Source organism: Gekko japonicus, unplaced genomic scaffold, assembly GCF_001447785.1.
Source record: "Gekko japonicus isolate JY-2015 unplaced genomic scaffold, Gekko_japonicus_V1.1 scaffold175, whole genome shotgun sequence".
NCBI lineage: Eukaryota > Metazoa > Chordata > Lepidosauria > Squamata > Gekkonidae > Gekko > Gekko japonicus.
Genome location: NW_015166425.1, coordinates 347,977 through 373,674, shown reverse-complemented (window position 1 = coordinate 373,674; position 25,698 = coordinate 347,977). Strand labels below are relative to the sequence as shown.

The 25,698-nt window shown below is 52.4% G+C and overlaps 1 protein-coding gene across 1 annotated transcript in view; it reads right to left on the bottom strand.

Annotated features, from left to right (window-relative positions):
* Positions 1–25,698, bottom strand: part of CRTC2 (CREB regulated transcription coactivator 2) — a 69,579-nt gene that overhangs the window by 39,933 nt on the left and 3,948 nt on the right. Inside the window, exons 2-4 of the mRNA XM_015411720.1 lie at positions 5,629–5,730; positions 1,114–1,230; positions 825–886 (exon numbers count right to left, since the gene is read on the bottom strand). Of these exons, the coding sequence (XP_015267206.1) occupies positions 825–886; positions 1,114–1,230; positions 5,629–5,730 (281 nt within the window). The remainder of the gene's footprint in view (positions 1–824; positions 887–1,113; positions 1,231–5,628; positions 5,731–25,698) is intronic.

Below are 25,698 nucleotides of genomic sequence, written 5' to 3'. Positions count from 1 at the left end.
CCCCCCCCCCCCCCGACCTTTGAAAATGGAACAGTCGCTCCAGGTGGGGAACAGACTTCCCACTGGAAGAGGCATGGACACATATCTGGAATGTACCACTGGCGGTGCTTGGTGTGTGGGGGGGTGTAGAGCCGCCGTTGCTTAAGCTTGGCCTCGGAAGAGGCTCTTCTGGCGGCTGGTGGTAGAAAGTGCCATCATGTCTCAGCCAACTTATGGCAACCCTGAATGGAGTTTCCAAGGCAAGAGACGTTCAGAGGGGCCTGCCTCTGCACAGCAACCCTGGGCTTCCTTGGTCGTCTCCCACCCAAGCACTAACCAGGGACGAGCCTGCTTGGCTTCCAAGATCTGATAAGATCGGGCTAGCCGGGTCCAGCCGGGTCGGGCTCTTTTTGTAGCAGGAGCTCCTTTGCATATTAGGCCACACCCCCTAATGTAGCCAATCCTCCAGGAGCTTACAGAGCTCTTCTTACAGGAGCTACTGTAAGCTCTTGGAGGATTGGCTACATTAGGGGTGTGTCACTTAATATGCAAAGGAGTTCCTGCTACAAAAAGAGCCCGGCGGCACCCAAACGGTAGGCAAGGGGGGAGGCGCTGAAGCCACGGGCCTCTGAAGCTGGGGGTTCGAGGCAAACGACTTCGTTTCCTGTTCATAGCCGACTTGAAACCCAGGGGTTCGGAGAACTTAGAGCCAGATCCTGATGGGGGAACAGCAGCCACAATTCCTGCTCCCTGCTCGTGCCAAACACGGGTGCCGGGATCGAAATGGACAGCGGGGAAAGGGGGGACCCACGGGAACCCGCAAACAAAGAGAGGGCGAACTTTACCTCCTCCAACTGGGCTCGGCGGGAGGCGACAGGTACGCGGGGCTGTAGGGGGAGCTGTCCACGTGAGGAGGGAGGGGTTAAGGAAGACACAGACTCGGAGGGGGGGGCGTTGGAGAGAGGAGGAGGGGCTGCGAGTGCAAGAAAGCGGATGCCCCAACGCAGGGCATTCCCGCGAATGCCGCTTTTATTCCCGGAGCGAGTTCGAGGCTCCACCCTCGCTGTGGGAAGGCCAGGCAAGCAAGGAGGCGGGAAGGAGGGGAGAAGAGCGACTACGCGACCCAAAGGATATCTGACGCATGTAGCGGGAGACCGGAGACACCATGCGGCGGGGGTCCCGCTGCACCCTTTCCACCAAGCCGTGGTGCCGCGTGCCCCGGGCCGAATCCAGAGGCGAATGGAGAGGGCCCTGCAGGGATAGAGAGGAAGGAAAGAGAGCCAGAGTTAGGATGGGCGTCGGACCGACCGTGCAAAGCGGGGAAGGGAAACACAACAGAGAGGCCCGGCTCTTGTCGAAACCGGACCAGGCATTTAGGACACTGCATTGCCTTTTTCAGAAAAGAGAGAACGATTCCCACTCTAGCCGACACTCACACCAGACGGTGGCCAAAAAACAGAACCTGGGGCAGGCTTATTAAGGGTGGAAGTCCCTCCGAATGGGCTCTCCTCCTTTGGAGGTTTTTTAAGCAGAGGCTAGGTGGCCATCTGAGAGCCATGCTGATTCTGTGAACTTGGGCAGATCACGAGAGGGAGGGCAGGAAGGGTCGCCTCAGCGCTTAGTTCTCCTGGCCCTTACACGACCGGGGAAATGCCGATTGCCACGTTGGGGTCAGGAAGCAATTGTTCTCCAGGCCAGTTTGTCCAGGGATCCTGAAGGGTTTCTTGCCATCTCCTTGGCAAGGAACATGGGTCACGGGGGGGGGGGGGAGGTATTTGTGAATTTCCTGCATTGTGCAGGTGGTTGGACTAGATGACCCTGGGAGCAATGCTCCCTCTAAACTGTGGAGTCCTGTGAGCAGAAATTCTACTTTGTGAGCCGCGGGCATCGAAGTTGTGAGCGAGCGATTTGGCGGCTGCGTAAATTAGTTTGCTCTGGAGCCATCTTTCCTGAGCTAAGGCAAAAATGGGCGAGCCGGAAGCTAAAAAATGGTGAGCTGGCTCACACTGATTCGGCTTAGAGGGAAAACTGGTCAGGAAGCAATTGTTCTCCAGGTCAGTTTGGCCGGGGAACCTGGAGGTTTTCTGTCATCTTCTTGGCACGGAACAGGGGTCACTGGGTGTATGGGGGGGGAGGTATTTGTGAATTCCCTGCATTGTGCAGGGGGTTGGACTAGATGACCCTGGAGGTCCCTTCCAACTCTATGATTCTAAGAGTGATCCTTGGCAGCAGTTCCTCTTCTAGGGCAGTAGAACATGCCGTCAAACCACAGCCGACATACGGCAGCCCTGTAGGGTTTTCGAGGCAAGAGACGTTCAGAGGTGGGTCTCCATCGCCTGCCTCTGCGTAGCAACCCTGGACTTCCTTGGCGGTCTCCCATCCGAATGCTAACCAGGGTCGACCCCGCTCAGCTTCTGAGATCTGATGAGATCGGGCTAGCTCGGGCCGGCTGGGTCAGGGCTCCCCCTTGTACGGACTGGGAGAAAAGGCGGCAGCCCCCAAAGACTCAAGGTAGGACGTGGCAGGATCCGTCCCATGGGTGCTTTTCACCAATGCAAGCACCCTTCTTCAGAAGCAAAAGGCACCTCACACGCTGAGGAAGATCCCGTCCACTGGGGAGGACGCTACTCTTGGCAGAGTGGACCCAGGTGGAGGATCCGGCCAATAGGCACCACAGAGGGAAAAGGGACCCTTTTACCCCTGACGTGGAGTGCCCCCCACCAGTGTTCCCTCTAAGCTGAGTTAGTGTGAGCCAGCTCACAGCTTTTTATCCCCCACCTCACGCATTTTTGTCCTCCCTCAGGAAAGATGGCTCCAGAGCTAACTAACTTATGCAGCAGTCCAATCGCTCGCTCAGAACTTTAATGCCAGTGGCCAGTTTGGTGTAGTGGTTAAGTGCGCGGACTCGAATCCGGGAGAACCTGGTTTGATTCCCCACTCCTCCACTCGCACCTGGCTGGATGACCTTGGGCAAGCCATAGTTCTGATAAGAGCTGTTCTTGAAAAAGAGCAGTTTCTATCAGAGCTCTCTCGGCCCCACCTACCTCGCAGGGTGTCTGTTGTGGGGAGGGGAAGGGAAAGGAGTTTGTAAGCCACTCTGAGACTACGAGTGAAGGGCGGGGTATGACTCCAATCTCTTCTTCTTCTTCTTGAAAAAGAGCCGTTTCTGTCAGAGCTCTCTCAGCCCCACCTACCTCACTGGGTGTCTGTTGTGGGAAGGGGAAGGGGAAGGAGTTTGTAAGCCGCTCTGAGACACCTTTGGGTAGTGAAGGGCGGGGTATAAATCCAATCTCTTCTTCTCTTCTCACAAAGGAGGATTTTTGCTCACAAGACTCCACAGCTTAGAGGGAGCATTGCCCCCTCACCCTCAAAAATACAGATTTACAGGGAAAGAAACCTTTAACATCCCCTACACAGATGGCACATTCAAAAATCTGACAACAGCTCCTCGGAAACGGACATATTTTCCCCACATCCCACTCCAAATTGAGTGGCAACCCCAAGGCAGAAGTGAGAAGTGGCCGACACCCACCCACAGTGACATAGCCGACCCCCTGGGCTTGTCTGGCCTGAGCCAAACTCCTGCTTTCCTCACCCCACTGAAAGTCAGACCCACCAAATCCCAGTTTTTCCCTCAGAGGGGTGGCATCTGCCACAATTCTGCCCGGGTGCACCTCTGCCGTGGGGTAGGCCTTGGCATCGCTGGCAGAGGGCTGTAGATCGGTTCCGGTTTTAGAGCAAAGGTGTTGAGAAGGGCTGGAGTGACGCGTCACTCGGGTTTCTCTCCCTCTCCCATGCCTGCCAGGGCTGCTGTGAGCAGAAATTCAACAGGTCATCTTTTCCCGGGATGGAGATGGCAGCCAATGAGGAAGCTGCCCCTAGAATCGTAGAGTCGGAAGGGACCCCCAGGGTCATCTAGTCCAACCCCCTGCACAATGCCGGAAATCCACAAATACCTCCCCCTCCACACCCACGGTGACCGCTGTTCCAGGCCCAGATGATGAAAAACCTCCAGGATCCCCGGGCAAACTGGCCTGGAGAAAGTTGCTTCCTGACCCCAAAGTGGTGATCAGCATTTCCCTGGGCATGTAAGGAAGGGCCTCGAGAACCAAGCACTGGGGCAACCCTTCCTGCCCTCCCTTCTCGTGATCTGCCCGAGTTCACCGAATCAGCACTGCTGTCAGACGGCTATCGAGCCTCTGCTTGAAAACCCCCAAAGGAGGAGAGAGCCCACCACCTCCCGAGGAAGCCTCTTCCACACCGCTCTGTCAAGAAGTTCTTCCTAATGTTTAGCCGAAAAGTCTTCTGATTTAATTTCAACCTGTTGCTTCTGGTCTGACCTTCGGGGCAACAGAAAACAAATCTGCTCCATCCTTTACGTGATAGCTCTTCAAGAACTTGAAGATGGTCCCTGTTAAATTTCTGCCTGTCATGCAGCTTGCAAAGCACAGAAGCCGCACTTGAAAAACAAAAGGCATCTTACTTCAAGCCTGGCCCACGTGCCTATATATATCTATACCCAGGGCTATTTTCGGGCAGGAACGCACAGGAACGGCGTTCCGGCTGGCTTACGAGTGACGGGGGCCTTACTACGGCGGCTCACTGCCCAACGTCAACCAGATCGGGAGCGGCACCTCTGAGTTTCAGGTATCTCGTTCTTTATTTAATCGTTTACAAAGATGTGTCTCTCGCCTTACTGCTGCCGAGGCCATTAACGAATTGTGGTGTGCATAACAAAATCACGTCTCAAAAACCGTGATCACTGGCAAGAAGGAACACATCCGTAAAACGAGTTAAGCCAGAGCTAAATTACGTACAAAATCATAAAAGCAACAAGATATCGGGGCAGGAAGGAAGGATCACGGAGGGAACGCCAAACGGAGCAAAATAGTCTTCACCCATTGGTGGAAGATGGCAACTGAAGAGGATAGGCGAATCTCCCTGGGGAGAGACTTCCAGAGTTTTGGAGCCACCACCAAGAAGTCCCTCTCCTGGTCCTGGGTTGCCACCCGCCTAATCTAGGGGTGAACCAGTATCTGAGCGGCACAGCGGAGGTCTGACTGCGTGTACCCCTGATTTCTCCCATTGCAGGCTGGGGGCCTCTGCTCCCATTAGGCTGTCTATATATATATATCTATATATATCTATATAGATATATATAGATATATACATATAGACAGCCTAATGGGAGCAGAGGCCCCCAGCCTGCAATGGGAGAAATCAGGGGTACACGCAGTCAGACCTCCGCTGTGCCGCTCAGATACTGGTTCACCCCTAGATTAGGCGGGTGGCAACCCAGGACCAGGAGAGGGACTTCTTGGTGGTGGCTCCAAAACTCTGGAAGTCTCTCCCCAGGGAGATTCGCCTATCCTCTTCAGTTGCCATCTTCCACCAATGGGTGAAGACTATTTTGCTCCGTTTGGCGTTCCCTCCGTGATCCTTCCTTCCTGCCCCGATATCTTGTTGCTTTTATGATTTTGTACGTAATTTAGCTCTGGCTTAACTCGTTTTACGGATGTGTTCCTTCTTGCCAGTGATCACGGTTTTTGAGACGTGATTTTGTTATGCACACCACAATTCGTTAATGGCCTCGGCAGCAGTAAGGCGAGAGACACATCTTTGTAAACGATTAAATAAAGAACGAGATACCTGAAACTCAGAGGTGCCGCTCCCGATCTGGTTGACGTTGGGCAGTGAGCCGCCGTAGTAAGGCCCCCGTCGATGTGCCAAGCGCAGCTTCTGGGCCTGCAACTGAATTAAAAAAAAAAAAGACGGTTGTCAGCCACCAAATACCCGTTTCCTGTTGCCTACTGTTAAGGGGAACTGTTATACTGTGGGCGGTTGTGAATTTGTTGATAGTCCCTTATTGCATGGTGTAGTTCAGGGGTGTCGAACTCATTTGTTATGAGGGCCGGATCTGACATAAATGAGACCTTGTTGGGCCAGGCCATGCGTGTCATAAACTGTAATGCCAGGGAGCGGAGATATAAACTTTATAAAGAAGGAGGAGGAGGAGGAGAAGAGTTGGTTTTGTACCCCATCCCTCACTACCCAAAGGTGTCTCAGAGCGGCTTACAAACTCCTTTCCCTTCCCCTCCCCACAACAGACACCCTGGGAGGGAGGTGGGGCTGAGAGAGCTCTTTCAAGAACTGCTCTTTTTCAAGAACAGCTCTTATCAGAACTACGACTTGCCCAAGGTCATCCAGCCAGGTACAAGTGGAGGAGTGGGGAATCAAATCCAGTTCTCCCAGATTAGAGTCCGTGCACTTAACCACTACACCACACTGGCACAAACACAAAGGTGTTTTTTTTTTTACTTAAAATAAAAACATGCTTAAAACATTAGCACTCTTGCAATATTTTATTTAACAGTGTCCATAACTGACACCTCTTGCTCTGAATTATTGCATCAAAATGTCTGTGTCGTTGCAATCTTGAGCATGCTGTTCAGGTGCGTATCTGTAAGCGGCAAACCTACAATGACATAGCAGCAGCAGAACTGGAAGAAGCAGCAGAAGACAGACAGTTCCACTGTGGGCCTGATAGAAGCCCTCTGGGGGCTTAACCTGACCCCCGGGGAGCATGTTTGACACCCCAGGTGTAGTTATTTTAAGGGACTGTCAACAAAGAAGAAGAAGAGAAGATATTGGATTTATACCCTGCCCTTCACTACCCAAAGGTGTCTTAGAGCGGCTTACAAACTCCTTTTCCCTTCCCCTCCCCACAACAGATACCCTGTGAGGTCGGTGGGGCTGAGAGAGCTCTTGACAGAAACTGCTCTTTTTCAAGGACAGCTCTTATCAGAACTACGGCTTGCCCAAGGTCATCCAGCCAGGTGCAAGTGGAGGAGTGGGGAATCAAACCCGGTTCTCCCGGATTAGAGTCCGCGCACTCAACCACGACACCAAACTGGCTCTTGCAAATGTAACATGATGTAACATGTAACATGATGTAACAAATGTAACATGATCCCATGAAAATTTAACATGATCCCCTCCTCACTGCCAGAGCACAGGGACCGTTCCATATCCTCAGACCAGAGCGGCCTGCTGTAGCAGCTTCCTTCCTTCGCGACACTTGACCCCACATTTCACTCGATTGGCCTTTGCACACGGGAAAATACCGTACCAACGAGGGACCAAACAACCCCGCCACCATCTTTGCTGAAAAAGAAATCGGTGCATGCACGCTTGGGGAACACCAAGTTCTTTTTAAAAGGGGAGCGGAGTCTACCGGAGAGAAGACCAATGACTGGCACGGAAGGAGAGAGCCAGGGTCCAGGAGCACCTTAAAGACTAACCACATTCGTGGCAGGTTAAGAGCTTGATGTGAGTCACTGCTCACTTCTTCAGATAGATACAGCTAGAATGTGAGTCCATCTGTCCTATATATCTGGAACCACTCCACTTTCCAATATATGGGATAGACGGGCTCCCATTCCAGCTGTATCTGAAGAAGTGAGCAGTGACTCACGAAAGCTCATATACCTTGCCACAAATTTTGTTCGTCTTTAAGGTGCCGCTGGAGTCTCACTCTTTTCTACTGCTACAGACAGACTAACACGGCTACCCGTCTTGCTCTATCTGAAGAAGTGAGCGGTGACTCCCGAAAGCTCCCACCCTGCCACAAATTTTGTTAGTCTTTAAGATGCTGCTGGGCTCTTGCTCTTTTCTGCCGCTACAGACAGACTAACATGGTTGGCCATCTTGAGCTATCTCCATGTAAGAGGTTGTCCTTTAGCTTTATGGCCGCGATTCGCAAGTTGGCTGTGCGGAGAGGAAGGAAGCCAGGGCACGATTCAGCAGGGGAACGTGCAGTCTAGGATCGCCTTTCTCGTCCTCCCCCCAAAGAAAACTGGAAGACGGCTCCGGAGTTCTCCTGTACAATCACAGAGCTCTGCCGACCACCCAGGCCTCTAGAACACACTAACCATGAGGTTCGTTCCCCCGAAGGGGCTCAGATTATACACAGAGTTGCTACAAGCTGCCAACCCTTTGTGATGTCCCTGTTCCTCAAAAGGGGGGGGGGGATCAGAGGCCTAGTTCATTCAGCCAATGCCATTCAGTCTGGCTCAGGGGTCATTTCCTGCAGGAGCGCACAGGAGCGGAGCTCCGGTAGTAAGGCGCTCAGGGGGCGGGCACATGCAACAAGCCCCACCCCCTGCTCCCAGCAGCCCTCAGTCAGAGCAAGAAGCAGTCAGGTACGTTGCAGAGCTCCCCCTGGCCCCCCCGTCCAAAACAGTCCAGTGGCACCTTTAAGACCAAGTTTTATTCAGGTACAAGCTCTCCCTCCTCTGCAAGGACATATCTGCACTTTCCTCCCCCCCCCCCCACACCAATAGCTAGCAATCCAAAACAGTCCAGTGGAGCCTGAGAGGTGGGTGTTGCCTTCTGACACACTTCCGGTGATGTCAGGGGGTATGGCATATGAAAATAAGTTACGTTAATGAGTTATGCTAATGAGCTCCTGCGCCTCTTTTTCTACGAAATGACCCCTGGTCTGGCGTGAACCATTTCTTCCGGTAGCAGCTCACACTAACTCAGCTTAGAGGAAACACTGATTCTGGGTATAAGCTTTTGTGTGCATGCACGCTTCTTCTGTTTCCCTGTATCTGAAGAAGTGTGCAGGCACACAAAAGCTTATGCCCAGAATTAAACTTTACTTGATCTTAAAGATGCCACTGGACTCAAACTTTGTTCTGTTGGTTCAGACCAACACGGCTACCCACCAAAGCCCGAAATAGTCAAAGCCGTTCCACTGCTTGCCCCCTACTTCAGTTTCTTGGCAGCAACTGAAGACTTTCGAAGCCAGGAAGTCTTCATCCCAATCAACCAATGGCGTCCCCCACCCCCAAATTCAGGGGCTTTAAACAAACGGCAGTCCACTGCTTGACTCCAAAAAAGAATTAAAGGAAAGCTTAAAAATCCCACTGGGGAGGTATAACCGCAGCTAGTTAGAGAACGAAACTTGACAAACTGTGGTTCAATTAAGAGGAGCAGCTGTGTTAGTCGTTCTGTAGCAGTCGAAAAGAGCAAGAGTCCAGCGGCACCATAAGGCTAACAAAGTCTGGGGCGGGGAGGCACTTTCGTGAGTCACCGCTCCCTTCTTTAGATATCTGAGGAAGTGAGCAGTGGGTGCATTTAGACGCGCCGTTTGATCTGGGGTCGTGCCAGTTCAGAAACGGATATTATACGCGCGATCACACAGTCAGCATCTGCCTCCCATCCCCAGCCGTCGCTTTCCGGATCAAATCCCCTTTAAACCGGAGTATTTTGATACCAGGTCCCCAAGTGGTGTTTTCCTGATTCTCCGGTTCCAGACGCATTTTCCCCCTGTGTGATCGCTCCGGCGGTGTCGAGCCACTTCCGGTCTAACCCCCCGCCCCACTCGAAAGCTGCCCAAGGCTTCTCCTTTTTGCCCGCCATTTTTTTCCACGCGTTGTCGGTGTGCGCATAGGCGGAGCTCCGCCACTGCGTTATTTAAAACAATATTTAAACGGTGCCTAGTTTTAGCGTTTAGATGAGTTCGGGATCTCACGGAGGCCATTTTTGGGGTAAACGTTTAAAGGGAAGTGTTCCTTTAACGTTTAAAGGGAAGTGTTACAGCAGTCGGGTTGAAGTCGAAATCGCTGTTCCGCGCACGCGTGAAAATTTTCTTTCTACAGATGGCTGCCTGTGCCCAAACAGAGAGAAAAAACAACACCGACGCACGCTCCTGCCTGTGGACGGTGGGGAGCGATGTGGCTGCGCAGTGATCCAGAGCAAGGAGGTGAGTGTGATCGCAATTCTCCAGGTTTTAAAAAACCACATGGGGCCGGAGCAATTTAAACCACTCCCAGCACGGCGTCTGACCGCACCCAGTGACTCACAAAAACTCCTACCCCACCGCCAATTTTGTCAGTCTTTAAGGTGCTGCTGGACTCTTGCTCTTTTCTACGGTGGCTCAACGGAAGACTTCCTCAACCGACAAGTCTTCAGTCTTGGTGTGGCTCATGAGGGCGAGACAGAGGGAACGCACAAGCCCAAAGATAAGAACATAAGAACATAAGGGAAGCTAATGTTGGACCAGGCCAATGGCCCATCCAGTTGGGCCTTTTCGAGGCATGACCAAGCTGCGATTGGACACAGCCCCAGTTGTCTTTCTCTTTAGTCAGCGAGAAACTGAGTCCCAAGGCCAGCTCTGACACACCACCACACAAATACCACACTTATTTATTTATTTATTCGATTTATACCCCGCCCTCCCCGCAAACGGGCTCAGGGCTGCTAACAGTGGCCCAATTGCCAATAAGACCAATAAAACCATATACATCATTTCACTATAAGTTAAAACATAAAATCTTAAGGTGCTGTTCAGTTATACCAACCTTTGGTAAAACACACCTCAGGGCGTCAATCCCACACTAAATTCTTAACATCACCACATCAAACCAACAGAAATTCAGCTCTTCCTCACATCTGATAAGTCACATGGAAGCTGGCCGAAACCTCCCTACCAAAAAAACCCCACTCAAAACGTGAAGCCTTGAGGAAATCAATGAACACTTGTGTTTGTATTATGTTTCAGCAAGTCACTTCCGACCTATGGCGACCCTATGAATAAGTGTCTCCTGCACAGTGCAGGGGGGCTGGACTAGATGACCTGCAAGATCCCTTCCAACTAACATTCTATGATTCTATGATTCTAAGTGCAGGCACACTTCTTCAGATTAGAGATGTAAAATTTCCAGAAATTTTGAAACTCGGGAAAAAAACGTGTTTTTTTCCCGTTTCCCCCCGGAAAAAACCGGACATTTTCAGAAAAATTGAAAAAAATGCTACATTAGCATTTCTTTTGTCTATTCTAGATTGAAAGTCATTCTGTTGCTTTAGGAACATAAAATATGACTATGGACATTTTTACTTGGCATGAAATTATCACAACTAGCATATTAAAAATATAGTGTATCCAAACAATTATTACAAACAGAATACCCACCCACATGCAAAAACAAAATTGAAACTTTTTTATGTTCTTCTGACAATCGCACCTCCTAAAGGAAGAAATGCATCTTGTTCTTGCATTGGAGAGTTCAGTTTGCAACCCAGGACTTGCTTGTCCTCAGTGCACAGAAATTAGGTCAATCTGATACCATATATATATATTTTAGAAATTATTTGGAAAATATTTGAACACCTTGTCTTAAAATATTTTATTTATGATGTTAAAATAAAACGTTCCATAATCAATTTCTTTTCTTTTCTTTTTTCAATTTTTCCAATTTTTCGGAAAAAAACAAAAAGGCTTCAGGGAAAAAACGGGGTAGGAAACGTTTTTCCCCCGAATTTTTCTGGGTTTTTTCCGGGCCTTCACATCTCTACTTCAAATACAATGATACCCCAGATACCTCCATGTTTGAGAGGACACAGATGGAGCATCAAGGTCTCAGTTAATTGCTCTCAGTGCTCCACATTAAGAAGGATACATTTACACACCTATCTCCAATTTTGACATATGCTTTTCCCCCCCCGGAATTAAATCCAAACAATGATGCTTATTATTCCTGTTTGCATCCGTTAAAACGTCTTCATTATGTTGTATGCTAATTCGCTGTTCAGCCTCTGCCTTATATGTACGGACTGGTAAATTCCATTTCATTGTATCCGAGGAAGTGTGTGTGCACACGAAAGCCCATACCTCGAATAAAACTTCTTTGGTCTTAAAGGTGCCACTGGACTCAAACTTTGTTCTTTCATTAAACTTACTTAACTTCCAGAAAGCTTTTGATAAAGGTCGTCATCAAAGGCTCCTAAGTAAGCTCAATAGTCATGGGATAAAAGGACAAGTCCTCTTGTGGATCAAAAACTGGCTAATTAATAGGAAACAGAGAGTGAGTATAAATGGGACATTTTCTCAGTGGAGGGTGGTAAGCAGTGGGGTACCGCAGGGATCAGTACTCGGTCCACGGCTTTTTAACTTGTTCATTATTTGGAGTTGGGAGTAAGCAGTGAAGTGGCTAAATTTGCAAATGACACAAAGTTGTTCAGGGTGGTGAAAACCAGGGAGGATTGTGAGGCGCTCCAAAGGGCTCTGTCGAGGATGGGCGAGTGGGCGTCAACATGGCAAATGGAGTTCAATGTGGCCAAGTGCAAAGTGATGCACACTGGAGCAAAAAAATCTAACTATAAATACACATTGATGGGGTCCGAACTGGCAGAGACTGACCAAGAGAAAGATCTTGGAGTTGTAGTAGATATCTCACTGAAAATGTCTAGATGGTGTGCGACTGCAATAAAAAAGGCCAATGCTATGCTGGGGATTATTAGGAAGGGAATTGAAAACAAATCAGTCAGTATCATAATGCCACTATATAAATCAATGGTGCGACCTCATTTGGAGTACTGTCTGCAGTTCTGGTCATCACACCTCAAAAAGGATATTATAGCTTCGGAAAAAGTGCAGAAAAGGGCAACTCAAATGATAAAAGGTTTGGAACACTTTCCTTATGAAGAAAGGTTAAAGCGCTTGGGGCTCTTTAGCTCGGAGAAATGACGGCTGAGGGGTGACATGATCGAGGATTCTAAGATTCTGCCTGGGATAGAGCAGGTCGAGAAAGAAGCACTTGTCTCCCTTTCTCACAATACAAGAACTCGTGGGCGCTCCGTGAAACTGCTGAGCAGTCGGGTTTGAAAAGTTAAAGGGAAGTCCTTCTTCGGCCAAAGACTGATTAACACATGGAATTCACTGCCACAGGAGGTGGTGGTGGCTACAAGCGTGGACAGCTTCAAGAGGGAATTGGATAAGCATATGGAGCAGAGGTCCATCAGTGGCTATGAGTCACAAGGTGTAAATAGGGACTCTTGGTATGGGGCAAGGGATGCTCTGTATTCTTGGTGCTTGGGGGGGGGGGTTCAACAGTGGGAGGGCTTCTAGTGTCCTGGCCCCACTGCTGGACCTCCTGATGGCACCTGGTATTTCTGGCCACTGTGTGACCCAGAGTGTTGGACTGGATGGGCCATTGGCCTGATCCAACATTGGCTTCTCTGATGTTCTTATTTGCGAGGCTGACCGATTAAGTTCCACGGTACCGGAAGCCATCCGGCCCAGATTCACCTGGATCCGTCCATCCCGGCACGCACTTTTCAAGGCACCTCCCAGAAGTCCTTCCCAAACCACTGCTCCGGGGAGACAAAACGCAACCTTGGAGCTGGCACGTCTCCGCCAAAAACCGGCTCTTAAGCTCTTTCTGAGCAGCGTGAAAGGCTGGGGAATTAGAGTCGCTATCTCTGGGTGGGCAGATAGCTGGAGGTTTTGGGAGTGGCGCCTGGGGAGGGGGATGGTTTGGGAGGGGAGGGACGTCAGCAGAGTCTAATGCCGGAGAGTCCACCCTCCAAAGCAGGGGAAATATCCTCCAGGGGAGCCAGTTGGGTGTAGTGGTTAAGTGTGCAGACTCTAATCTGGGAGAACCGAGTTTGATTCCCCCACTCCTCCACTTGCACCTAGCTGGATGGCCTTGGGCAAGCCGTAGTTCTGATAAGAGCTGTCCTTGAAAGGGCAGTTTCTCTCAGAGCTCTCTCAGCCCGGCCTACCTCCCAGGGTGTCTGTTGCGGGGAGGGGAAGGGAAAAGAGTGAGTAAGCTGCTCTGAGGCTCCGAGTGAAGGGCGGGGGGTGTAAATCCAATCTCCTCTTCCTCCTCTCCTATCTTGGTCACCTGGAGGTTCGTTGTAATAGCAGAGATCTCCAGATGCCACAGGGAAGTTGGCAACCGTCCGGAGAATGGCAGCTTCTGCCGAGAGGCAGGGGTGGGCAGGCAGAGGGCCGCTCATCCGTCCCGTGACACCTCGAGGCCCTATCTTATGGAACCGTACACGCATTTCAGCACCACAACCTTCGAGGGAGTCATAACAATACTCTGCAAGGTCTAATGAGCCCGTCAACATTAGTAACCCACACACACGAGAAAGGGACCGGGCCTGCCCACACACACACACACACCAGCCTGAGTCATTCCTAGCACAGCAGTCATCACGGGGGCCGAGAGAGATAAACATGAGGCCATTAGACAAAGGAGCCCGTCCCTGATCGCCCGGGGATGAGGCTTACGAGCTACGGGGAAGTGGCAGTAAAACAGCCCTGTGAGGTAGGCCTGGGTCGACCTGGATGGCCCAGGATAGCCCCACCTCGTCAGCTAACTAGCATCGGCCCCGGCTAGTTCTTGGATGGGAGGCCGCCAAGGAAGTCTGGGTATCTACGCAGAGGCAGGCAACGGCCAACCACCTCTGTCCGTCTCTGCTTTGACCTGTACAACTCAGGTTAGCCTGATCTCGTCAGATCTGGGAAGCTAAGCAGTGCTGGCCCTGGTTAGTACTTGGATGGGAGAACCCCAAGGAAGTCCAGGGTCGCTACGCAGAGGCAGGCAATGGCAAACCGCCTCTGAACGTCTCTTGCCTTGACCTGGATGCCCCAGGCTCGCCCGATCTCGTCAGATCTCGGAAGCTAAGCAGGGCTGGCCCTGGTTAGTACTTGGATGGGAGAACCCCAAGGAAGTCCAGGGTCGCTACGCAGAGGCAGGCAATGGCAAACCGCCTCTGAACGTCTCTTGCCTTGACCTGGATGCCCCAGGCTCGCCCGATCTCGTCAGATCTCGGAAGCTAAGCAGGGCTGGCCCTGGTTAGTACTTGGATGGGAGAACCCCAAGGAAGTCCAGGGTCGCTACGCAGAGGCAGGCAATGGCAAACCGCCTCTGAACGTCTCTTGCCTTGACCTGGATGCCCCAGGCTCGCCCGATCTCGTCAGATCTCGGAAGCTAAGCAGGGCTGGCCCTGGTTAGTACTTGGATGGGAGAACCCCAAGGAAGTCCAGGGTCGCTACGCAGAGGCAGGCAATGGCAAACCGCCTCTGAACGTCTCTTGCCTTGACCTGGATGCCCCAGGCTCGCCCGATCTCGTCAGATCTCGGAAGCTAAGCAGGGCTGGCCCTGGTTAGTACTTGGATGGGAGAACCCCAAGGAAGTCCAGGGTCGCTACGCAGAGGCAGGCAATGGCAAACCGCCTCTGAACGTCTCTTGCCTTGACCTGGATGCCCCAGGCTCGCCCGATCTCGTCAGATCTCGGAAGCTAAGCAGGGCTGGCCCTGGTTAGTACTTGGATGGGAGAACCCCAAGGAAGTCCAGGGTCGCTACGCAGAGGCAGGCAATGGCAAACCGCCTCTGAACGTCTCTTGCCTTGACCTGGATGCCCCAGGCTCGCCCGATCTCGTCAGATCTCGGAAGCTAAGCAGGGCTGGCCCTGGTTAGTACTTGGATGGGAGAACCCCAAGGAAGTCCAGGGTCGCTACGCAGAGGCAGGCAATGGCAAACCGCCTCTGAACGTCTCTTGCCTTGACCTGGATGCCCCAGGCTCGCCCGATCTCGTCAGATCTCGGAAGCTAAGCAGGGCTGGCCCTGGTTAGTACTTGGATGGGAGAACCCCAAGGAAGTCCAGGGTCGCTACGCAGAGGCAGGCAATGGCAAACCGCCTCTGAACGTCTCTTGCCTTGACCTGGATGCCCCAGGCTCGCCCGATCTCGTCAGATCTCGGAAGCTAAGCAGGGCTGGCCCTGGTTAGTACTTGGATGGGAGAACCCCAAGGAAGTCCAGGGTCGCTACGCAGAGGCAGGCAATGGCAAACCGCCTCTGAACGTCTCTTGCCTTGACCTGGATGCCCCAGGCTCGCCCGATCTCGTCAGATCTCGGAAGCTAAGCAGGGCTGGCCCTGGTTAGTACTTGGATGGGAGAACCCCAAGGAAGTCCAGGGTCGCTACGCAGAGGCAGGCAATGGCAAACCGCCTCTGAACGTCTCTTGCCTTGACCTGGATGCCCCAGGCTCGCCCGATCTCGTCAGATCTCGGAAGCTAAGCAGGGCTGGCCCTGGTTAGTACTTGGATGGGAGAACCCCAAGGAAGTCCAGGGTCGCTACGCAGAGGCAGGCAATGGCAAACCGCCTCTGAACGTCTCTTGCCTTGACCTGGATGCCCCAGGCTCGCCCGATCTCGTCAGATCTCGGAAGCTAAGCAGGGCTGGCCCTGGTTAGTACTTGGATGGGAGAACCCCAAGGAAGTCCAGGGTCGCTACGCAGAGGCAGGCAATGGCAAACCGCCTCTGAACGTCTCTTGCCTTGACCTGGATGCCCCAGGCTCGCCCGATCTCGTCAGATCTCGGAAGCTAAGCAGGGCTGGCCCTGGTTAGTACTTGGATGGGAGAACCCCAAGGAAGTCCAGGGTCGCTACGCAGAGGCAGGCAATGGCAAACCGCCTCTGAACGTCTCTTGCCTTGACCTGGATGCCCCAGGCTCGCCCGATCTCGTCAGATCTCGGAAGCTAAGCAGGGCTGGCCCTGGTTAGTACTTGGATGGGAGAACCCCAAGGAAGTCCAGGGTCGCTACGCAGAGGCAGGCAATGGCAAACCGCCTCTGAACGTCTCTTGCCTTGACCTGGATGCCCCAGGCTCGCCCGATCTCGTCAGATCTCGGAAGCTAAGCAGGGCTGGCCCTGGTTAGTACTTGGATGGGAGAACCCCAAGGAAGTCCAGGGTCGCTACGCAGAGGCAGGCAATGGCAAACCGCCTCTGAACGTCTCTTGCCTTGACCTGGATGCCCCAGGCTCGCCCGATCTCGTCAGATCTCGGAAGCTAAGCAGGGCTGGCCCTGGTTAGTACTTGGATGGGAGAACCCCAAGGAAGTCCAGGGTCGCTACGCAGAGGCAGGCAATGGCAAACCGCCTCTGAACGTCTCTTGCCTTGACCTGGATGCCCCAGGCTCGCCCGATCTCGTCAGATCTCGGAAGCTAAGCAGGGTCAGCCCTGGTGAATATTTGGGAGGGAGACCGTCAAGGAAGTCCAGGTTTGCTACGCAGAGGCAGGCAAACCACCTCTGAACATCTCTTGCCTTGACCCGGATGGCCCAGGCTCGCCCAATCTCGTTAGACCTGAGAAGCTAAGCAGGGCCGCCCCTGGTGAGTACATGGACTGGAGATCACCAAGAGAAGACCAGGGTTGCTATGCAAAGGCAGGCAAGGGCAAACCACCTCTTGTTCATCTCTTGCCTTGAAAACTAGATAGGGTCGCCGTAACTCAGCTGCGGCTTGACGGCACTTTCCGCCACCCACGTAGGCCTGCATTATCAACCAAAAAAACCAGAGGGGAGAAAATCTAAACCAACAAAGTACAAACCTCCAAAGGAAGTTTAGAAAACTTATTGAGGGCCAAAAGTTAAAAACATAAGCAAGCGTACAAAAGAGTGTTCATGACAAAGACATATAAAAACCTAGCAGGGGCCCAAATAAAGCCTCGTAAAATGTTCAAAGTTACAAATACACACACACAGTATCTGACCTGACGTGTTTCAGCTCACAAGAGCCTTCTTCAGAGGTCAAAACAGTGTAAAACACGACAAGCAACAGAGTCCCCGTAACACATGTAAGGCAACTGACAATAAAGAAAACAGGACCAAAATTGGAATGTTCTGATATGGAATTGAATGAGCCAAAATGAATCATCAACCACCGTAACTGAAACTGGGCGAGGAGAATTTGAGGAAAGAGAAACTGAGCCCAGAAACTCCTCGGCAGTGGTGAGATTCGAACCAGGGCCCTTAAGAAAAAAAATCAGTTTTGTGGCGCCTAAGCAGCCAGAGGGGCGAAGCCCCCGGTAAGCAATAAAAAGCTATTTCGTGCTCTGACGCTCGCTCCCTCCCCCCTAAATCCCAGCCTCCCTGCCCCATCCTTATCGAGCTGGGTAATCTAACCGGCTATCTGACCCCAGCCTACGATCCCTTCCCACATTTCGCCACCGCTGAGGGGGTCGGGAGAATCCCAAGGCCTTCTGCGGCAGGAGAGACTATGCAGACCAAGGAACCACATGCAAATCCGTTTTATTTGCATAATTCAGACTAGGCATGCAGCAACAGGGGAAAGTTGCCAGCATTAGGGATGCCAGAAGCTATGTGTATACCTTCCCTTTTGGGCCAATGTGATTTAAGTGGAAGAAAATGTCCCTAGAAGTCGCAGCCACATGACAGTAGCTTAAGACAGGTTTCAGGAAAGGGATGAAACAAAAGCATTAGAAGATCAATGCCCCATTAGCTAGGTGGAACCTCCTTCTGCCAAGGCAGCATACCCTCAAATGTGCATCTGTTAAGTGCCAGGTCGAGTCGCTTCCGACTTACAGCGACCCTATGAAGAAGAGATTGGGTTTATACCCCGCCCTTCACTACCCAAAGGAGTCTCAGAGCGGCTTACCATCTCCTCTCCCTTCCCCTCCCCATAACAGACACCCTGTGAGGCAGGTGGGGCTCAGACAGCTCTTTCGAGGACTGCCCTTGAGAGAACAGCTCTGAAAGAACTTGAGGCTGACCCAAGGTCACACCAGCCGCTGCACGCGGAGGAGTGGGGAATCAAACCTGGTTCTCCCAGAGTAGAGTCCGCGCTCCTAGCCACTACACCAAACTGGCTATGAATTAATGGCCTCCAAAATGTCCTGTTCTTAACAGCCTCACTCAGGTCTTGCAAAGTAAGGGCTGTGGCTTCCTTGACTGAGACAAACCATCTCATGTTGAATCTTCCAGTTGAGAGCCAGCCTCGTTGTAGTGGTTAGGAGCGTGGATTGTATGCCGTTCTTCACTACCCGAAGGAGTCTCAGAGCGGCTTACAATCTCCTTTCCCCTTCCCCTCCCCACAACAGACACCCTGTGAGGCGGGTGGGGCTGAGAGAGCTCTGACAGAAACAGCTCTGGGAGAACTTGTGGCTGACCCAAGGTCACGCCAGCAGCTGCACGTGGAGGAGTGGGGAATCAAACCTGGTTCTCCCAGATTAGAGTCCACGCTCCTAACCACTACACCAGACTGTCTCTCAGACCGTTTGAGGAAGACTGAAGGTGACAGGACACGGATGCAGCACAGGATGATGGGAAAGAGCATGACACTGTTTGCCGCTGAAACACACACACCCCTCCCCGGGGAAGAGAGATGACTTTCTCCAAGCATTGTTCTTGTCTAGGAGTACATTTCACACGGAGCATCACGTGTCTGCCTCTCTACAGGAGCTGGCAAACGGTAACCATCCTTCGACCGAGCTTCATAAGAACATACGAACATAAGAGAAGCCAATGCTGGATCAGGCCAGTGGCCCATCCAGTCCGACACTCTGGGTCCCACAGTGGCCAAAAAGTACCAGGTGCCATCAGGAGGCCCACCAATGGGCCCGGCTTTCTCTCAGAGCCTCAAGGCAGGTTACAAAATGTAAAAACAACCTGTTTGGCCTCCCACCCATCAAGGCGGGAGCAGAGGTGCAACTGGAACCTAGGCTTTCTCCGCCGAACGCTCACACAGCCTTGAAAAGACAATCTGCAAGAATTACTAGGACTGGTGACTTCTCATTCTTTGCAACGGGCCCAGTTTCCTCTGGCGGCTTTGGGAAGCTTTAAAGGCACCCAGCGCTTTTACAGCCGGGTGGGCTGATCTCTGCCTCCCCGTTTATCTCGCTGCGGAATCTCGCACGCCACAAACTTTTCTGGAAGGACTGGTTGGGGCAAAGCACACGGGCCTGTCCCCTCTCCGTGGCGCAGAATCAGCCAGCCCAGAGCCCTGGACATCAGCCCCCCCCCCCTTCCCCGCAGGCTGAAAATTAACCAGCTGTTTGCTGCGTAAATACGGAGACCCTTCGGACCAGGTTCCAAAAAAAATAAAATCGCACGGGGGAGGGGGGGGGATACAGGCCGATACAGTCAACATTCCGTCTTCCGACAGCCGCAGGCGGGCAGGGAACCCGGGCGCCAAAAGGAAACCTTGTGTATTGTTTGAAAGTGAAGCAATCCTCTCTCGCCATTGCACAAGACAAGAGCGGATAGAAACAAGAGCAGGCCCAGAGACGGATTTCGTGTTTATTTATTTATTAATACCCCTGCCTTCCTCCCCCCTGTTGGACAACCGATGCGTCTTATGCTGCAGGTTTCTTCCCAACACAAAAGGCTGCTTTCTCCCCAAGGGACGATCCAGGGGGCTGAGAGTGTGGAACCAGCTCAAGGTCACCCTGCCAGCTTCCTTGTCAGAGCAGAGTCCAGCCAGGCTCTCCCAGATTCTGGTGTAGGCTTGCCAAGTCCCCCTGGGGGGCGGGGAAACCCCCGCCCCAGAGGCCCGTTCCCCACCGGCAGCGGATCAGGCCCCGGGGGGAGCCCCACCCCGACGTGCGCGTCACCACGTGGGGCACGCTGGGGTCAGGGCCACGGTCATCCGAGGAAAACTCTATGGTTTTCCCTTGGATGGTCGTGCCCTACCCCCAGCGTGCCCGGCGTCATCACGTCACTTCCCCCCGCTGCGGCACAACGCCCGACTTGGCAACCCTATTCTGGTTCTAGATGCTCTAACCCAGAGGTGTCAAACATAAGGCCCGGGGGCCAGAAGTGGCCCATCCACGGCTCTTACCCGGCCCGGAAGAAGGAGGGGGGAGGAGGAGGAGGAGAAAAAGGAGAATGGATTGGAGGAAAAGGAGATGGAGGAGAAGGAGGAGACTGGATTTATACCCCGCCCTTCACTTGGCGTATCAGAGCGGCTTACAAACTCCTTTCCCTTCCCCTCCCCACGACAGACACCCTGTGAGGTAGGTGGGGCTGAGGGAGCCCTTTCAAGAACTGCCCTTCCTAGGACAGCTCTTTTCAGAACTATGGCTTGCCCAAGGTCATCCAGCAGCTGCGAGTGGAGGAGTGGGGAATTAAACCCGGCTCTCCCAGATTAGAGTCCGCGCACTTAACCACTACACCAAACTGGCTCTGAAACAACTGGAATGTATGGAAATGTAAGGTACTCCACTCCCCCTTTTATGGCATCTTTGGGGAAATAACCTAGTCTTGCATATGAGTCAATACATTTCTTGGGGCTTCTGTCGGCTCCCTAGTAAATCAATTGCTTTCACTGCTAGGAATCAATTGCCTTTGTTTGTATTTTGAATAAAGAAATAATACCGTTATTTGGGGTTGCCTGTGTCCTTTATAAAGCTTATATCGCCAGTACCTGGCATTACATTTCACGGCACGGATGGCCCAGCCCGACAAAATGACATTTATGTCAGATCCGGCCCTCATAACAAATGAGTTCGACCCCTATGCTCTATCCACCACTACGTGACGCTGGTCCCAGTCACCAGTATTCCCTTTCTGGGGTCAAGGCATGACATTTTTAGGTGTGGTGCGTAGGTCCTCGATCAACATCGCTGATGCTGAGGAAGTGAGCAGTGACTCATGAGAGCTCATGACCTGCCACAAATTTTGTGAGTCTTTCAAGGTGCTGCCGGCAACGTTCCCTCTAAGCTGTGGAGTCTTGTGAGCAAAAATTCTACTTTGTGAGCTACTGGCATTAAAGCTGTGAGCAAATGATTTGGCTACTGCATAAATTAGTTTGCTCTGGAGCCCTCCTTCCTGAGCTGAGACAAAAATGTGTGAGCCGGAGGCTAAAAAAGCTGTGAGCTAGCTCACTCTAACTCAGCTTAGAGGGAACACTGGCTGCCGGACTCCTGCTCTTTTCTGTGACCGATTCCCGAGACAGCATCCGATTTCTAGGCACCAGGGCTAATTTTTCTGCACTTTGGCTAGCAGCATCTGAAAAACCAGTCCCAGCGATCAGGGTAGGTGCGCAAGTAGCCACTGGCTGAGGGCTTGCGGAAACAGAGCCGTTTGAAACGCGCACAGATTGGGGAGATCGTTAAAGGATAATACCTTTGGTGGATCTGTCCACAAACCTCTCTGGAGGCCGGAGCGCAGACTCTAATCTGGGAGAACCGGGTTTGATTCCCCACTCCTCCACATGCAGCTGCTGGTGTGACCCTGGGCCAGCCACAAGTTCTCCCAGAGCCGTTCTCTCAAGGGCGGTCCTCGGCAGTGTTCCCTCTAAGCTGAGTTAGTTTGAGCTAGCCGACCATTTTTTAGCCTCCAGCTCACACCTTTTTGTCTTAGCTCAGGAAGGACGGCTCCAGAGCAAACTGATTTATGCAGCAGGCAAATCGCTCGCTCACAACTTTCATGCCAGTAGCTCACAAAGTAGAATTTTTCCTCACTGGACTCCACAGCTTAGAGGGAGCACTGGTCCTCGGAAGAGCTCTCTCAGCCCCACCTGCCTCACAGGGGGCCTGTTGTGGGGGGAGGAAGGGAAAGGAGACTGTAAGCTGCTCTGGGACTCCTTCGGGTAGTGAAGGGCGGGGTAGAAATCCAATCTCTTCTTCTTCTTCTCTTCTCTTCCGCCTGCCTTCCCCGACCTATTCTTCCCACCCAACGATCTTCATCGATGCTCCAGTTCCTCATAAAGAACAGGATCGATTTAAGGTTGCGAGCATCCCGCATGCAGCCTTTCATGGCCTTAGACCCTCATAATCTGCGAGACCGCCTCTTCCCTCTGCACCGCCACGACATCTTTGCTCATCTGAACAGTTTCTTCTGCAGGTGTCAAAATGGACAAGTTCAAAAGCTGCCTGTGACAGTGCCTTCTCCGTGGTGGCCCCAGTCTTGTGGCACGGCCTTCCCGATGAGGTCAGGGAGGCTCCCCCCTCTCCCAGCTTTCTGCAAACTACGCAAAACTGAATTATGCAAGAGCAGTGTTCCCTCTAAGATGAGTTAGCATGAGCCAGCTCACCGTTTTTTTAGCCTCCGGCCCACATATTTTTGTCTCGGCTGAGGAGCAAACTAATTTATGCAGCGGCCAAACTGCTCGCTCACGACTTTCATGCCAGCAGCTCACAAAGCAGAATTTTTGCGCACGAGACTCCACAGCTTAGAGGGAACATTACACAAGAGGGCTTTTGTATGCAGGCGACAGAACTGCCGTGTTCTAGATGATTCACAAAGTTACTTAGAAAAATGACCAGGGACCGCGGTCTCTGCCGCCGCGGATAGCTTGCGGAAACTGAAATCCCGCGATGGAATTTTGCGTCCTTTAATGTGTCATGTTAATACGCCTGCTTGGCTTCTGTTCTGTTTCTCGACTCCTGGCTGGTTCTCCGAGCCTCGTCCCGTTGCATTGCTTATTGAACTGACTGTATCGACTGACTTTGCGTGATCTGCCTCGAAGCCAAGTAAGAAAGGCAGGCGATAGATAACCCAAATTAAAAAATGCAATAAATGAAGGCAGCCCCAAAGGCCGCGCTTGGGCCATCCAAGACCCCTTCGACTGACCTTAAAGACCCCCGCCTCCCCCTTTTCCTGCCGCTCGTGACGACCCTGTACCGCACGGGTGCCTGACTACCCGCCCCGGGTTGTGGAAAGTGCTCTGCGAATTATTTCCATCCTTCGCTCGAAAGCCCACGTCCGTTTTCAAGCTTTTTGCTTCCAGGCTTGCTGAGGTCACCAAACCACCAAACCACGGATGGGATCCCTAACTGGGGGGGAAATTATGTTCCGCTGTCTCTGGAACAAAGAGATGGAGGGGGGCACTACCAGAAGCCACACTGCTGGTCCCCCCCCCCACCATTAACTGGCAACAATACACATCCCCCACAGTCTATCACCAGAGCAGATCTGCAGGACAGAGGCAGGGCCCCACGTATGTGGAATGTTAGAGAAGAAGCACTTGCGGTTCTCCAGGAAGGCTGGGGTGGGGAAAGCCAGTGGTTACCAGGGGTCCATGAGCGGCTACAAGCATGGACGGCTTCAAAAGGGAATTAGATAAGTATATGGAGCAGAGGTCCATCAGTGGCTCTTAGCCACAAGGTATAGATAGGGGCTCTGGGGCAAGTGATGATCTGTCTTCTTGGTGCTTGGGGGGGCCAACGGTGGGAGGGCTTCTAATGTCCTGGCCCCACTGGTGAACCTCCTGATGGCACTGGTATTTCTGGCCACTGAGTGATACAGAGTGTTGGGCTGGATGGGCGTTTGGCCTGATCCAACATTGGCGTCTCTTATGTATAGATAGGAACTCTCGGTCTGGGCACTGTATTCTTGGTGCTTGGGGGGGTAACAGTGGGAGGGCTTCTAGTGTCCTGGCCCCACTGGTGGGCCTCCTGATGGGAGCTGGTATTTTTGGCCACTGTGTGACCCAGAGTGTTGGACTGGATGGGCCACTAGCCTGATCCAACATTGGATTCTCTTATGTTCTTATTATAGTTGTTGCTGCAAGAGAGGAACTATCATCATAAGGGTGGGAGGAGGAGGACAACGACACTGGATTTATACCCCACCCTTTACTCGGCGTCTCAGAGCGACTTGCAAACTCCCTTCCCTTCCCCCCCCCCCACAACAGACATCCTGTGAGGTCGGTGGGGCTGAGAGAGCTCTGACAGAAACTGCTCTTCAAGAACAGCTCTGACAGAACTACGACTTGCCCAAGGCCATCCAGCCAGGTGCAAGTGGAGGCGTGGGGAATCAAACCCGGCTCTCCCAGATTAGACTCCGCGCACTTAACCACTACACCAAACTGGCTCTCAACAGGATGCCAGTCCTTAAAGTTTTTTTTACTCCCCCTTCCCCATTCTGACCCGGGATTGGCAGGATGTGAGGACCCTGTTCCGATGCTGCCCTTGTAGTGAACTCACACACCCACAGGTCCCAGAGTCCTTTCCCAGCACATGGGGGAGTAGGCGTGTGCGTCATCAGCCCCTGTGACTGGCAGGTAGTATGAAGCCCCTGGATTGGACAAGATGAGCAGGAATATAAAGCACTTGGTCCCTTTGCCCTCGCCTGGTCAACAGACCAGTATCTTCTGCTTGGTGCACTGGGATCATTGGCCCTCTGCCACACTACAGTGACCCCGAGGTCCAGGCAATGCACATTCTGGGTCTGGTCCCTGGCACTGTCATACGCGTCAACAACCTCAGCCGGAACCAAACTCATCAGGAGAAACCTACTTCCAGTCCCGTAGCTAGGGTTTTTTTGGGGAGGGGGCCTTGAGGTGGGAAGGTGCAGCTAATTAGATCAAAATTAATTTCAATTTGGGGGCTGGGCCGGGAGGGAGGGGCCCCGGAAGAAACGCTAGGGAGCCGGGCCCCACATTCGCTATGGGCACTACCTACTTTGCTCTCCAAAATAACGGCACCCTTTGCCGATCCCCTCTGACCGGGCCAGGCTTCTGGTGGACATTTTCCCATACTCTTTCCAGTCTAATTTTAACCCATCTCCGAGGAACAAGCTTCCCCTCGCTTCCCATGGGAGAGTGTTCCAACAGCATCCAGATATGCGGGGGGGGCCTCACCCAACATTTAATGACCCAGGAGAATCTCCGCAAGAAGAGCTTTTAATCGGTGTGCCCCGGGAATCTTTCAAAACCGGGCTTTTGGGGTGGGTGCTGACGGCCAAAATAGTACTTTCTACGCCGTTATTTCTTCTCACGGGTCTGCTGCACTTCTGAGCTCTACAACGTGGCCGATACTTCCGACAGAAGCATCAAGCAAGACGAGACTGGATGTTCCGAAAAGATTTTTTTCTTTTTACAGTAAGCACAGCTCAGCACTGGAACCGGCTGCCTAGGGAGGTGGTGAGCTCCCCGTCACTGGCTGCCTTCAAGCGGCGGCTGGACCCACACTTTGTCAGGGATGCTCTAGGCTGGTCCTGCACTGAGCAGGGGGTTGGACTAGATGGCTTCTATGGCCCCTTCCAGCTCCATGATTCTAAGTTTGTGACCCAGGTACATAAGAATGTAAGAACATAAGAGACACCAATGTTGGATCAGGCCAAAGGCCCATCCAGTCCAACACTTTGTATCACACAGTGGCCAGAAACACCAGGTGCCAT